This window comes from Vidua macroura, chromosome 3, assembly GCF_024509145.1.
Source record: "Vidua macroura isolate BioBank_ID:100142 chromosome 3, ASM2450914v1, whole genome shotgun sequence".
Lineage (NCBI taxonomy): Eukaryota > Metazoa > Chordata > Aves > Passeriformes > Viduidae > Vidua > Vidua macroura.
Window position 1 is genome coordinate 13,959,787 of NC_071573.1, and position 16,523 is coordinate 13,976,309.

The 16,523-nt window shown below is 38.0% G+C and overlaps 1 protein-coding gene across 2 annotated transcripts in view; it reads right to left on the reverse strand.

The window, feature by feature from the left end:
• CRIM1 (cysteine rich transmembrane BMP regulator 1) overlaps positions 1 to 16,523 on the reverse strand; it is a 170,789-nt gene that overhangs the window by 40,579 nt on the left and 113,687 nt on the right. For both annotated transcript variants that reach the window (XM_053974047.1, XM_053974048.1), the window contains 2 exons: positions 15,469 to 15,651; positions 11,796 to 11,993 (listed from right to left, as the gene is read on the reverse strand). In XM_053974047.1, coding sequence (XP_053830022.1) covers positions 11,796 to 11,993; positions 15,469 to 15,651 — 381 coding nt within the window. The remainder of the gene's footprint in view (positions 1 to 11,795; positions 11,994 to 15,468; positions 15,652 to 16,523) is intronic.

Sequence of the window (16,523 nt, forward strand, 5' to 3'; positions counted from 1 at the left end):
AGAGGGGTTGCACTTAACAGCTCCACTGCAAATCCAAATATATTATGAGAGAACCAAGAGTTCAGTTTTGGTTTGTGTGAAGGACAAGAGGGACCTACACCAGCAGAAGCAGAGCCTGCAGGTACAAAGAAGTGATGGTTTCCCTCCATTTAGCACTTGGACAGCTGGAGTAGTGTCCAGCTTTGGGCTCCTTAGTAGAAGAGAAACATGGACATACCTGAGCAAGTATGTGACAAAGCCACTGAGCTGGCCAGGGCTGGAGAGGTGGCACATGAGGACAGGCTGAGAGACAAAGCAGGGCTTGCTCAGCCTGGGGAAGGAGGGTCAGGGGGCACCCTACTGCTGTCTACCACTCCTTGGCCCAAGGGTACAAAGATGACAAGGCCTGGCTAATCTTGAAGGTGGCTCCAGGCTAGGATGAGAGGCAACAAACACAAACATGAAATGGGAAATGACAACTTGATAAAAGCTGTTTTGATCTTTCTTTTGAACCACATGGATCATCAAACTATGACATGGTCATGGAGACTTGTGTGATCTCCATCCTTCAAATATTCAAAATTTAACAGGACAACGCCTTGACATCCTTCTGTCACTAGACCTGCTTTAAGAAGGAGATAGAACTAGAAAAATCTCTGGTCATCATTTCCAACTTGCATGACTCCATGAATTTCACTTTCATATAAACTCAGGACATTTCCAGTGAAAGCAGCAATATCCTTGATGAATCCTAATCAAGGAACTGAAATCAGAAGACAAATGTTTCAATTTCTGATGATTTCTGTATGCTTTTGCCAAGTACTGATTACCTTCTTTTTGCAAAATAAGTACATGTTTGCCTAACACTATCTCTCTGAATCTACATCATGTCTTAGAAACTAGCTTTTTTATTCAGGAAGCAGAATTTCTTCAGGTGTTTGTAAAAGCAATTCTCTGTTAAGAATTATTTAGTAACAGCCACAACCAGCTTTAATCAGTCTCATTTTTTTGTTCTCCTTTAAGTTAATACATTATGCAGGCTTCATCTCCCAGCAAGGTATTTTTATTATTAATATTACATGAAAAACAATCTCTTTGCTTTGTTTCATTTGGAATGCAATTTTTTAACTCCAAAAAGGTTTTGTTTCATACTTTCAGTAATATAATGTGAGGGAAATAGCTACTCCATGGTTTTACAAAATTGGTTGTAAGTAGAGAAGTAACTATTGTATTCTAAGCTTCTTTCTCTGCACAACATTTCTTCTGAGTAAGCTCAACAGAATAGGATTCTAGGATGTACAACATCTCTTTTGTTTTCATAAAATGAAAACCTCTTCTGGGGGGAAAAAGAAAAAAATGAATAAAAATCATGTTCTAAACAAGGAGAAAGATCTTCATCATGAATAATAAAGAACATACCCATGTTTGGGGAAAGTGAAATAGCTCCCTCTTCTGTAGTAATTCAAAACACAGACTACACCTTTAAAAGAAGTAAGATGTTTTGATCCTATGAAACCAGTATAAAATGACTTAAAGAAATTAAAAATCAGTGTATTCAAGCATTTACCATAAAAAAGACCATAAAGAAAAAAAAGCCCAAACAAACAGTAGTCTTTTAACCTAATGTTTTAAGTGACAACTGGCTCAAAACTGGGCCTGAAGGGTGTGCTGCTCAACAGCCTTTCATTCGAGTTTGTATACTTGTTTAAATTTTGTCTACTGTCCAAAAAAGTTAACTGCAGCCTACTAAGCAGCAGCATATGTGTTTACTTAAGCTTCCTGTAAAAACATTCATATCATTCCAAGAGTGACTAAATGTTTTCCATCCTCATAGTTCGCATTCCAGCCTTCCCCGCCCCTCCAATTCATTACATGAAAAATATCAGTCCTGAGTCCTGGGCTAAAGAATTTCCTTCCTGGGTTTGAAATACCTAATGCCTCACAGGAAATTTTTTCCCAGAATTTAGCTATCTGAATCGGCTATCAGGTTTAAAAAATTCAGTCTCACATAACAATTTATAAATGTATGCAAGGACTTAGGTGATACAATTTTCTAATGTCACAAGCAACTCTGAAAATATCTTCATTAATACCTCCAAACACATAGTTCAGTTTGGCAGCCTTTTGTCTCAAATTTTATTCATGCTGCCAACCTAAAACTACTAAAATATGTATTTTTTCTTTGAAAGTAACTATTACAATCAAAGACTATTTATTGCTGCAGACTAAAGAAGCCAGGGGTATATATACATGTCTTTTTTAGAGTGATGCAATCAAAATACATACTTTCTACTCCCAAAATGTAATGTTAAAACCTTTTGTCTGTAATAATCAATTCTAGCAGTTATTAGTTTAACAGGCATGTCAAATGAATTTTAATGCTGATAAGAACTTTTTTTGACAATTTTAGGTGGAATGACACTAAGAAACGACCGCCTTGTTGAAGCAGAATCAATTAAGTCTATAAAGAGTTGTTAAAATACATTAAGAAGGCCATTCACTTATTTTTACTAGGTGAAGATAAACACTAAATTAATGTACATCTGGGGCAAATCTATGAAAACCATTGGTGCTGAAAAACATTAGGAGGATCCTTAAGGTTCTTCATAAGTGAGACATCCTCTGACACATACTCATTAGGATTCTCTGGTTATTTATCCTTTCAGCAGCCTTCCACTGAATTCAACAATGAATCACTGAAAACCATGAACATGTTATTCCATACTTGTATAGTTTTCACTGGCTTGCCCTGGCCAGTTTGGTTTCATCATACAGTGATTCCACAGGCTCAGCTGCCTCCTCTAGAACCACTATGCTAAATCATAATCTGGCAAACAGAAGCCCAATTCTCTGCAGCGTGACGTTTGCATCCCTTAATTGACTTTGATGAAAGGGCTGGTTGGGAGCTCCAGCGCTGCTGCTGAACAATAACTTACATTTCATGCTCTAAGGAGGACTCTGGGCCCACACCCTGCGTCAATGAACACTGCTCACTACCACTGACTTCATCCTGAATGAATCAAATTTCTTTTCACTGGACTCTGCTGCCTGTTTTTACTTAATGAAGTGCTAGACACACTAAAGGAACTGAACTGAATTACATCTCAGCTAGAGTTTGGATTCCTTTATTGATGAAAATGTTAATTTCTTTTTGTGAAGATAAAGTGTCAGCCATAATGACAGCTAAGTACTGTGGGTCTTATTCATGAAAATTCTCTGAGGGGATTTTGTTAACACTTAATTTCTCATTCACAGCTTATGCTGGCACCCAGCCACTTGTACCTGAGGGCTCTCTTGCAGAAGGACATGCTGTGAGATAACCAATTACTGTGTATCAGCTTTCTCTATGAATAGCCTGAGCCTCTGAGAGATGCAAGGGAATAGAAGCAACCACAGACTTTCCTAAGGGACATTTTTGGCACCAATGCCAGTGCTGAACAATTGTATTTATTATCTTGTTAAAAAAATAAAAAAATCATACTATCCTAACCAATATTTACTTTTTGTGAACACAGCTATTCCAATTTGCAGATGGCCCGAGGGAAACAGTTATTTCTATCACTGTAGCTTCTTTAGTATTATTCACATGCTATTATATATTCATATGGTATATTACCTCCTTTTTTTGTAAAATTTGTTAAAAATGGAATTGCTATTTAAACCACAGTAATGTTACTTAGAAAGCAAAGTTGTTAGCCCAGCAAGAAGCAAGCAGTAAGCAGCAGTACTAACTGCCAATTTAGCTGATTGCCAATGGATCTGGTTAGCTGCAATGGAACAGGAACTCAGACCAGTCCCCATGAAGAGCTGGTCTGAGCCAAAAGAAGTGTGAGCATATATAAAAATTTTGCAGTCCCTTATGGCACTTCAAAAATCCCTTTCTCCCCTCTACCTAGCTGTCTGTTTTAATCTGAAGAAATGTGATCCCTTCCTTGTGCTGCAAAAATAAGCCATTGGCTCTAAAACCATGGGGAAAGCACAGAAAACCAGTATGATTGCCTAAGCCTTGGCTCTTAATGAAGAGAAGTCTAGAAAGCAAAGAAAGAGAAAACAAACGAAACAGATAATAGATTAAATAAACAAAGTCAAATCCCAGAGGGCCAATATCATTACAGGAGCTATAGAAGCTATATAGAAGTATCCATCAGGAGCTTAAAACTAACTGTTTGTGCTAGATCCACAGAAGGGAATGGGCCTTCTTTTCCCAACTCTCACAAGGGAAAGGAAGTGCATACCCTGAAAAGCTGTGTCAACTGAAGAGCTTGAGTTTGGAGACAGGCCAAGGATAAAGGAAGGTCTTCACCTCCACAATATCATGTCTCAATATGCCTCTGTCTCCAGTTTCATGCCTTTTCTGTGGAAAGGCTTTCTGCCTCTCTCCCTATGGAAACAGCCACCTCAAAGTACCCAGTCCCCTGCCTCATACATTGGTTTTTATTAATAAGCCCATGGGCTTTAGTGTGTCAGGTAACTGGAAAGAAGTGATTTAAGTGGACATATTGTATCAAGATGTCTTGTCAAAAGGGTTTTGATCACTTTGATGTTTATTTAAAAAGACCCCCAAACACCTCCCCCTCAAGCCCTCAGCTATGCATTGGGCTTTATGTTGGTAAGCTACAGCCATCACTTGCATGAGCACTTAACACTACATGTGAAATACCATTACTGCTTTCAGTTATGCAAACAATTTCCTGAGCAAATCTCTTCTCACTAAGGCTGAAAATACAACTGCCATGCCCTGAGCACATCAAAAAGACAATCTTAGTCATAACATGCCACAAAGGGAATTTTGTTTTCCTCAACAACTTTCTGCCTTCCTCTAAATTCCATCTTTCTCTTTTGTAATCCAATTCCATTGGGTTTTTTTTGTCTTATCTTTTTCATTGCAACAATATTTTAGTCACTTGAGGACTGCTATGCTCACATTCTAACTTCATGGTTTTATTTTAATCTGAACCAATCCAATTTATTCAGTCTGTCTTCTACAAATTTTGGACTGTGCTCATAGCTTTCCAATGCCTTCCAGCTTCCACCTTTATCAGAGAAGCAATGTACAGAAAAGAACCAAGTACCTACTGTGTCATCCAGGAACATACCCACCCACAGGAAAGAGAGCAAAAAGGATTACGTCAGGTCTTGTGAATTCTCCTCTTGATCTTAATTTCAGTATGGTATTTGCCCTGTTAATCCATGTTCAACATGTTCTTTCCCCTAATCTCAAAACCTCTCCTGGAAAGCTGCTATTTAACAATCATATTCTGGTTCAGGACTCATGAAGAATCTCCTCCAAGCATGTCACATTCCACTAAGGGGGAACTGTGGGAGGTTCTTTTAAAACAGATGATCTAGGACAGAATTAAGCCAAACAAGGTAAATATTATATCTGAGAACCATTTATTGGTAACAAAAAGGGCAATGCCCAACTAAACAAGAGTAGGACAGACAGAAAAGGAGGAAGGAGAAGGAAAAAGGAAGCGGAAAAGAGAGAGTGGGGAGACAGAGAAAAAGCAGGCGTTACCACCAGAACTTGGGAGTGCAATATCGGTGTCCACGCGGTGGGAGCGTGTGCACGCTGCCAGCCGGGGAGCCTGCGCAGCTCCACAGGCGCAGCTCCCGTGGCGACAGCACCAGACACGAGGTGGGGATCAGGAGGAGGCCCAGAACCCTGGACGGGGTTGCGGCAGGGATCGTGGTGATGGGCTGGATCAGCGCCGCACGGTTGGAAGCAGGAGGCTCAGGCAAGAACTCAGGCAGGAACGCAGTGGAGGCAGGACAGGTGATGGCTGGAGCAGGTGAGGAAGATGGAAGTGGTAGGACAGGATACAGGAGGTAGTAAACAGGTGTCCAGCCCAAGAGGGAGAGTGAGTGAGCAAGAGCAAGCAAAAAGAGCGAGGGCACAAAGCAAGGGCAAAAAAGAGGCCAGCAGCTTGTGACGCAGTTACTTTTATACCCCCCAGCTCCTTCCAAGGTCTGCTCGCTGGCAGGAGACCCAATTGAACTGGCCCAGTTGAATGTTTGACTGCTATCCATTGGTGGAGACCTTTTGCCACTTGATTGGAGAACCTCTCTGGAAGACACTGGAAGACACAGTGTCCTCGGTGGTCTCCTACTGACTGCCTATTCCATGTGAGACATGAAATGGCTGTCAGGCAAAGTCTCCCTAGAGACAGGGCTTTCCTCCATCTTCTCCTAGCTGCCTCCTGCAAGTGACACATGTGCAGCTCTTCTCCCATATACCTCAGGTCAAACAATGTTGAGACAAAAATCAAAATTAATCTGTTTCCTCACAGCATAGCATGCTATGTTTTCTCTTGCTGAATTTGGTGAGTATCTTTCTGTCAGTTCTCTGCTTTAAAACATAGGATTACTCTGCCTTCTAAGATAACTGGCTTCTATTTTTAGCTTTGTTGTCTATAGATAAAATTAATTTAGCTTTGATCTGAGCTAGTAAAAACATCAAAAAGAGCTGGTAAAGATACTAGTGGATACCAGCTACAGTGCAACTCAAGAGAGGCTGCCCACAGATTTGAAAATTAAATCCATATAGAACCCACTGTATTGGCATGCCACATCCATAAATACCCCTCTCCTTCATGCACCTACTCCTCCATGCTCCTGTCTCTTCCTCCTCATCAATCTCCCAGGGAGCTCCAGTGTAAAGCATTTCAAGCACTTCACTCAGCCTCTCCTTCCAGCAGCAGCAGAAAAGACTGAAGTGAGGGAAGCAACTGGTACCATCTTCCCAGGTCCAGCAAACCCAAGGCAAGCATTCAGAAAATTATACATTGCAAACCAATCTGGGCATCCAATCAACATGGGAACGTGCGTTGCATAGCGCACATACAGGATATACACCATGGATACATACATGGCAGCAAGTTAGGAAAAATTAAAAAGGGTTTACTGTGGAGAACAGATACAAATCAGCTCTGTATAGTAACAGAAATAAAACAATTGCTCCATCTTGGTCTCTAATTTAGAAAAGTGTCAACAGCTGCTTTTATGTAACTTCAGTCTCTACAATCCTCACAGCCTGGTTTTCTCACTGTGGTAGAAAGAACATCAGGATTTTCTTCATGAGGGAATGGGAATGTTCTAGCTTGTTCTGAATTTACTGTATCCAGAGGCTGAATACATTTGTGTGCTGACATACCGTGCTCATATTTCAAGAATCTTTGTACACAGAATTTCTAGTATATGTGATATGTGATCTCTGGCAGCAAAAAAATAACTGTAATCCAAGAAAAAATTTATCCTTATGAAGCTGCTGGAATGTAAACTTATCTAGGGGAACAAATATGTCCTCTATTGAAACTGATTATAAACCAGCCAAGAAATAACTGAATTGGCAGAACTGCAGGTATAGCAGCATTTAGATCAAAGACAGAGAGGAAGAGTCAGAAGTTACTGATACTAATAACCTTTTACTCTGGATGAGCCACAGCCAGGCCAGATCCACAAGCAGTTTTGATTAGAATTTTCTCATCAAATCCCAAATTTGTCTCACAAATCCCTGTATCCCTCAACACTCAAACCAAAATATACCAAAGATAGAAATATCTTTGACTAAATGCTTTGGTTTGCATATTAAAGAGCTTATATCTGACATGCTTAAAGTAAGCTCACACAATTGAAGTTGGCTGCTGGAAGTGGGTTCTCTTTCAAATGTAAATATAAGTCCAATGAGAAATAAATGCATGCTTAAAAATAGTGATAAGCATATAAAATGTCTTCCTTATGATTCTTTATCTAATACTTATTTCTAAATAGAAATATGGGCCTGAACTGGTCCATTAGCCACTAAATTGACTAAGATAGTAGAGGGTTTTCAGCAGGTCCCATTCTTCTTCCTGCTTTAGATCTGATGCATAATTAAGATGCTAAAATGCAAATAATTATTTCCTCTGCATTAGTCTCCAAAAAAAAGTGAAAAAAATTAATGCAGAAAGTAAGAGCAACAGCTGAATCAAGAAGTGCAGTATACAAGTAAGAGCAAAAAAGCAAAGTATATTCATGATGCAATTACATAATACAACTTTTGAAAACAAGTAATTTTAAACTAATCTGCAAAAACTATGTTATTTCTCTAGGGTATATACTCTTGTTGAGAGTGTTGATATGTTGAGATGTGAGAATTGGAAGTCATTCAAAAGAGGAGTGCAAAATGAGGTATTTTTATCTTTACAATCACTATTTCAAAGTCAGCTGCAAACTTTACATTATTTTTGCCTATTTATTAAAAATATCACTAAAGTACACTGCTTTTTCTGCTTTACCAACTTACATAGTTGAAAATATGACACTTATATAATATCACTGATGCCAGACCTTTGCCCACACTTGATAAAAATTTTGCTTCTCTTTCCTGAAGAGTAGGAAATTCGAGAAGCAAAAGGATGGAGAAACCAAACTGGAGAGCACAGGACAGTCAAAGCTTCTGCTCATACAGTGCACTGCAAAATTCAGGTTAAGCTGTGGATATGCAAGTGCAATGAAGTGGTATGCAGAAAAGCATCAAATGGCTGACAGTGCATTTTAATTCCTCTTTAGGAAAAAATATGCCTGGAAATTATTTCATTGCTTGTAGCTCCATTAAAATGTACAGCACATCTTTTTCATTAAAATCAAGGGATTGATTTATCAGCCAATTTCCCAGCCAGGACCTTATTCTCCCCTGTTCTCACCACCCCTGCAGGTCATGGATGGCACAGTGAGCATCAGCAGCAGAATTCCATCAACAGAAACAATGCTCAGGAAAAAGAGTGAGAAGCTGATTTAAAATGGGAAGGAGTGCTGATCCATGCAGCTTACCTGTTTAAGAGAATACAGATGTCAGGTGGCTGGATGATGGCAGAAACAAAATAGCATTTTAGATGGGACTAGGTTGTCATTAAAATGATAAAACTAAAATTCAGGAAAAATCAGTTGTGCGAAGGAAGTAAAAGTTTTTAACTGTCTTTCCAGGGCATGCATACTTCTACAGTTCAGCCTTAGAACAAGGAGAAAACCAGAGAACAGAGATCTAAAGAAGCTCCTTGCCTACTGGGTTAGCAAGCGACAGCTGTATTGCAATGAAAGCAGACAGTGCTTGTTTCCTACCCCACGCATTAAACTCCAAGTAGAAACACTACTAATCTCAGATTTAAGGCTTAAGACATGAAGCTATCTGACCTTGGAGGTGGGCCAGAGGTCTACAGCTAACACACAAGTGTCTGCTGCCATAAGCTCAAACATTACCTTAAAGAAAAAAAATTAAGATACACATTCCTAATGTTAAATGCAGACAGTCGATATCTAACATTGTTATTTTTTCCTAATGTTCTGAGATTTTCTTAATGTGTGCTTTCAAATAAAAATGTTAACAGATTCAGAAAGACACACAGGGTTCATACTTCAAATCAGGCAACACCTTGCTCTCATGTATCTAAATACTTTTATTCAGGCTGCTAATCACAAGGCACAACAGCTTTGTGCACACAACAGCTTGATGCCCCAAAACATAACTCCAAGAGACTTGCTGGTACCCTTAATGGTTCATTTCTCAGAGATTTTTTCACTTCTTTTTATTGCAAGATAAATTGTTAAGTCTCAAATGCTGAATAACTTCTCATCAAATCATCCAAAGGTGCTTCTTGCAAAGTCAATTTTTTAAATCTTGGGTGCTAGCATCTGAACTCACTACTGTGTTTTTACAGTCCAGTATTTTTTTGATCCTTGAAATAATCCTGTATCTGGATTCCTGGAATTAAATAATTAAATAATCTATCATCATAATCTGTTTTGGTTATATTTGTTTGCTGTGGGAGAGAGAAGGGAAAAAAGAAGAGAGGATTCAAGTGTTTTCAGATGTTCTCTGACCACTGGTACCTAAGTATGCTGAAACTTCCATCTAGCACAAACTAGAAGTACTTCTAGTAATTGTTGGTTCCACCACTTACATAATTTTATCACCTGTTGAAAAAAACCTCCAAGGCAAATGTGGTGCTTTTAAGCTTAAAACTTAGGAAGTTACTCAAAATACCATTCATTATCACTGCCTTCCAGATGACACACTCAAAATTACAATTTTGCATACATCATACAACAGCTAACATGACAAACAAACAGGAAATCAGATTATTTAAAAAAAACCCGTACTTTACATGACACAAGGACCTCATTTAAATATTGATTCCACAATTCTATTGTGTCAGTTTTCATCCATTTGTATCGTAAGTATGATTGCACACCATATGTCACTCACCCAAGCACCAAAACAACTTTTATGGACTTAAACAGTTGTAGCTACATCTTCTTCTAAAAGTACAAACATGTTATTGCATAGAGTTATGCAGCCTAGTCCAGAGGACCTAACTTGTGTCCTGAGAGCACTGCAGAGGCATTACTGTGGTGTGTTAATGAACCACCAGCTTGTTTATGTTACAAACTTTAGCAATGAAGGATGGAAGCCTATGCTTGACCCTGTGTTTGCTTCCCTCAGTTCTTCATTATTAGCATATATATATATATGCATTTAATTCAATTATCTCTCATCCATTTTCTCCAGTCTGGAAGAGGAAAATAGAAAAATAGACACATTTTTACAGGAAAAGAATCCTCTCAGTGTATTAACATGTTGAAAATACTTCCATCAGTCTCTCTTTCTCTCTGCACTGCCTTCCCAAGCTGGCTCAGACACCTAGATAATGAGAGGTGACAGCACAGGCTCTGTGATACCCATCCTGAGGTGGTCACTGGGGATTAACAGCAGTTAACCAGCTTCCTCACAGTGACATTAATTCAGTGCAAGTAGTGCCATTCTGTACAATTCACCAGCAGATTTTACACGTTGTATCAAACGCCTTCTTCACACCTAGTGATGTGAATTCTGGAGTTAAAGAGCACCTGTAAGAAATCCTTATACTCCTCAGATTTGTCCTAAAAAACGAAGGATCCCAGTGAACTTGCTTGGATAGATACTGCAAAGCGAGGAGGGCCCTGAGACACATGTAGATATACAAATTTTTTTTTTTTTTTTGATCAGAGATGGAATGAGAAAAACTTAAGTGCCAACTCACTGAGCACCCACAAGTGTTTGTGCACTGTGAAGATGCCTCTAGGTCTAGAAGAACCATTTCTAAATTTATCTGGTGTTTTTCCTGATGAACAGCTACTCCATAAAATGCAGCTCTAAATATACATTTACATATACAATTCAAAGTATTTTTTAATGTCTTGGTTTGCAAGTCTTCACATTTCCATTGTGAGGCTGGGCAAGCATTTTACCTTATAGTTAGGTTAAATCTCAGTCAGTTATATCATATACATGTATTTTCACAAACAAATGAAAAAATAATTGTAAAGTTGAAGAGTTAATCTATCTCCCAGGTAATATCCCTTTTTATAAGTTTCACTGAAATAATTATGTCCAATATCAAACTATGTTGTACAAAGAGATTTTTAGTTGCAACTAAATGATAGCGATGAAGGAGAAGACATGAATAATCCAATTAACAGTAATACCTATAGTGACAAACATTTTGACCTTCTACCTTCTCCTATATTTATTAATAAGGTTTAAGCAAAGCTAAGACAAAAAATAGTAAATAATGATGATCTTAACCACCTTTTACTATGCCAAAAGAGTACCAAGGATTGCCAACATACAGACATAGTTAAACCACGCTGATGTTTTCTGCCCTCTGTAATTATTCAGTAACCAGCCAACTCCATACCAGCTTCTTCAATCCTCCAAAATTTTCAAGCAAACCGAGAATTGCCAGGAAAGCAGCAGCCATGACAGACCAAAGCCAAATGAGGGGGGATACCAGTCTTACCTTCACAGACGGGGCAGCACTCCCCAGGGACCTTGACGGGGTTCATGCAGCTCTGTCCACAGGCGGTGGCCACGCAGTGCGGGTCCCCGTTGATGCACTGGCAGAACGTGCAGTCGTCCTCTCGCCAGCGGTCCCCATGAGCTAGGATCTTCCCATTGGCATAGCAGCCAGCAGGGTTGTTGACTGGATAAAGTGGGTCTGAAATGAGAGCAATTGCAAGAGAATGTGTGTTTTAATTAACGTTTTAATTTTTTGTTTTCATTCTTCAGGACAAAATGGTTCTTGGATCTGTTGTTTTTTTTTTTTTTTTTCTTTGTACCAACATTTCTAAATAACCAACTGGAATGACTCCTGTCAGCACTGCAACACTCTTTTACACTATGAGCAAAGAGGAGGCCTTTGGCACATTTGTTGCTGGAACACGAAAAGTGCCTTTAAGCTGCACCTCATCTCAGTTTTGGAGATATACCACCTTTTTGAACAGGGTCAGTTTTCAAATTCATTTCAGTTGAAGTTTTTGCCCCTTGAAAGCCACAAGTCCCACTTACCTGCTAGCAATCAAATGAAGATCTGGGTATTTAAATAACAGAATTTTAGGACCCATACTTTGTGTAAGATTTCTCCTCAAGTTCCATGAAAGTCTGTATATGCTACCCCATTACTTGAAATAAAAGCAGCTTTTACTCTTCAGAAATAATAGTACTCTAGAGATGTGATAAGTTGCACTGATATTAACAGTTAAAAAGATATATACATTATGTGAAAGTATATGACTATCATGATGTCTAAAGAAAGTAACTGCCAGGCTCAGAAATGAAGTATCTGAGATTGTACAGCAAGTAGGTCAGGTTTGCAAAGCAAGCAATACTACAAATTGCATGTTAAAGCAAATTTATTATATTAAAAGCAATAAATATACCTGAAAACACCTTTTTTTAGTTTTAGGTCATCAAATAAGCACAAGAGATTTATTATAAGTTAATTTTCCAAGAGTGTTAAGATGGAAGGATTTGGGAGAAATAAAATGTCTTATATGAAGGAAAAACAGGATTGTTTTGATTACTTCTTTGAAGTTTCATCAGTCCCCTTTGAAAGGAAGGCAGTGCATTTTGAATGTAGATAAAACCTGCAGCAGTGCCAGTAGCTGTTGTCTTATCCTAAGTCACTTCATGATACCCTAAACATTTGGAGTGAAATGGCACACAACATCATCCCCATCCTGAGCTGCAATGACATTCAGAATTTTAGTAAAATACTGATTAAGCCCAAAACCAGATGGTTGTGAAAATAAGGCACTTAAAAATTAAATGCTTCCTAAATTCTTAACTTTGCACCTTTCATGTTTTGGGATAACATTGTATCTATAAATAACTGATTTGACCTAGCCTAAAATCAAATCATACACAAAGAAATGAAGGGAATTTTATCATTCAATCTATGTACAGGATTCTGATTGACAGAGCAATACAGAAAAAGCACAGAAAAGGCATATAAGACTTGTGCTACTTGCAATAATCTTCTGTGCAACTCAAAGCACAAAGTTCCTGGTACCCTTAAAAGGTCAGCAGCATTTAAAACTACAAATTAGATCTCTAATGCTGATACAGCCTACAGGGTTTTGAGAAAGAACTCCTCCTGGAGTCAAGCCCTAAGTTAAGAAGGGCTTTTGCCTGTACTATACAACTCACAGCAAATTTAGTACTTGCCATTTTAGAATTCTTGGAGGAAAAAAAACTTTATATTTCTAGACCCCAGCTCATCAACCTGAAATGAAATGTTACCAGGTTTTCTTGCTAGTCTGATCGAAATATTGCAAAAATGGGGAAATCCAATTTTATTGTGGTATAATGATGTGACAGAACAGTTTATTGATAAATAATAAGGTAGCTGAAAATTTAAATCATCAACGAGGATAAAGGACATATCTAGATCTGCAAGTCCATTATGGATAATCAGCACCTATATCTGAACATGACAGAGAGGACAGATAGAGCAGATATATAGATACATTTTTTATATATCTATATATATAGTCACAATGCCATAATGCCAAATCTTGTAATATTCACATATGAGAAAAAATAATAATTATAGGAAATGAACCCAAGAGATTTTATATATTCTATAAAGTCAGCAGCTCATACAGCAGCTTCTTCAGGAGTGGATTGGCATTTACTTGGGGGGGCTCACCACATCAGATATGCCTTTTTTAGATTTTTTTCAATCTGTCATTAAATGATAGTATAGCACAGATTTTTATTTTTTTTATTCTTACAGCATTAAGGCTCTTATAAGTGTAGGTGCAACTGCACCAGGAAAGACCAAAAATCTAGGATCCTGCCTTCAAGTATAGTCAGCAATGAATGTCTAAGCCAGGTCTTAAACTCAGGGCAAACATGGATTGGTATCTCTCTGGAATACTTAAATCTACAACATGTGAATTTCCATTTCTCTGCATGTGAACACACTGTGTCAACCTGATACAAACTGACACTAAAATATATAAAATATACACCAAAATATAAAAAAAATTAAAAATATTAATTTTTAAAAAATTAATTAATTTTTTAATTAATTAAAAATCTTTAAAAAATTACTTCCTAACTTACCAATCCAGTATTTTATTATCCAGATTTTGGGTTTAAATCTCTGAAGCTTTCAGTAGCTTGTAACAAAACAAGCCATTTTTCACCAGATCCTGTGATGAGTGAGAAGGTCCAGCTCTTAGAGCTGCCCCTATTAGATGTATTTTTATGAGATACCTTACTTTCTAATTCTCTGCTTAGAATAAAACATGACTATAATGGATCTTCTGTCTTATTTGCTCCTGCAAAGAACTACAGGAATAATGATATTAAGGAGACTGCAAAGTGTTTGAAGTTCACAGTAATTACTAGATTCCTCTCCTCTGAGGAGATTTCAGATTTCCAGGTGATTTCACTTATTGAGAAGATATTCCTATGTCCACATATAAACAAAGGGACTAAAAGTGCTTCACAGGCCTTTTGACTACCTGGTGGCCATAACCTGATCCTCACTGAGGCAAGATCCAAGTGCACAGCACCATGCCTATTTTCCTCTGCTGGAATTCTGGCTGTATTCTGGCAGCAGATGCCTCCAATACTTTCTAGTATAAGCAAGAGGGTCAATGTGAAATTTCTCACAGAGCTCTTTCTAGGAGGACTGCAGGCCAGCAAGGCTCTCAGCACAGAAAAGGAGGAAGAGAAAAACATTCGACATCGGATTGCTGCCCCATTGCTTTGCTGTAATTGCAGAGGAAAGAAGTTGTGTGCATTATTCTAGCTGAACAGAATAAGAAGGAGGTTGCAAAATAATCAAAATTTGTCTCAGGGTCACAACTGCAGTTCTGGAGGTATCTGTCTAAATGTGTGCACAGAAATTAGAAACAGATTTTTATGTCATTTGTCAAGAAGGCCCCCCAAAAAGCACTGCACACTTGACCATATCTAAGAATAGTGTCAAGGTCAGAGAAGCACTGCAAAGAACATGACAGCACATTCAGGCACAGCAAAAAAGTAGAAATAAACTGAATTACAGAGGAATCTGCAAACTTCAGAAGAACAAAAGCCCTTGTTTGCTCATTTCCATTGAACAGGCAAATAAAAAAAAAGCAGCGGAATGAAAAGCAGACAGGATTAACAAGAGACTGTACCTTCACAGACTGGGCAGCACTCTCCTTCCGGCACATAGTACCTGTCGCAGTGTAGCTCACCACACTGGGCAGAAAAACAGATAGAGACTCCTGCTTGGCACCGACAAAATCGACACGCATCCATCCGAAACATGTCTCCATCATAATATTCCATGCTGTTAAATATGCAAGTTGGCTTCACTTCTGAAAGAAGAAAAAGAAAAAAGTATTTCACAGATATTGTTAAACAGGAAATAGTTCAGCTTATGTTGCTACTGACAAAAACAGATATAAAAGAGAGAGTTGATTTTTCTTTCATTTTGTAAACTCAAATACAATATCACTTAAAGAACATGGTGTATTTTATTTTCTGTTTCAACAATGGAAGAAAATAAAATGCTGTTCAAAATAATCTGCCTACAAATTATAAGTCTCAGCTAAGAAAAATTAAAATCCTGGAAAAAGGCTGCAGCACTGGTATTTCTTTGTAGGTGCTAAACATTTTTCATTCTCAATGAACCTGAAGCTACTTCAAATTTTAGTACATGAAACAATGTTTTTCTGTTTTAAGAAGTCAGTTTCCTAAGTATAATCTTCCTCTCTGCAGGACTTGGTACTCAGGTGGATAAATTGCACTAAAGCTGTCCAATGATAGGTTAAAAAAACCAACCAACCAACCAAAACCCAAACATTTTGTGACTGCATGATCTGTTATGCAGAACTGAACACCTCTTTTTTTCAGGCAACCTGGAGCTGTAATAGCCATCTCACAACCATACTCCCCACAAAAAAAAAAAAAAAAAAAAAAAAAAAATCTCAATTGTAATAATAGTAACATGATCACTTCAGTGTTTCAAAAACATTATCAAATACTGTAGGTAAACCCAACATTGTATTTGAAGCAAACAGCACAGAAAAGAAGGGACAGTTGTCCTTGTTTCTGATTTCTGTAGAACAGATGGTAAAGGCTATTTACTTATATATGCAATATAGCCACATAGAGTTGAAAAGTGTGCCCACTTTATAGTCAGGTGATTTTTCTTTTGCTTAGTGATCAATCTTACATGGGAGATGAA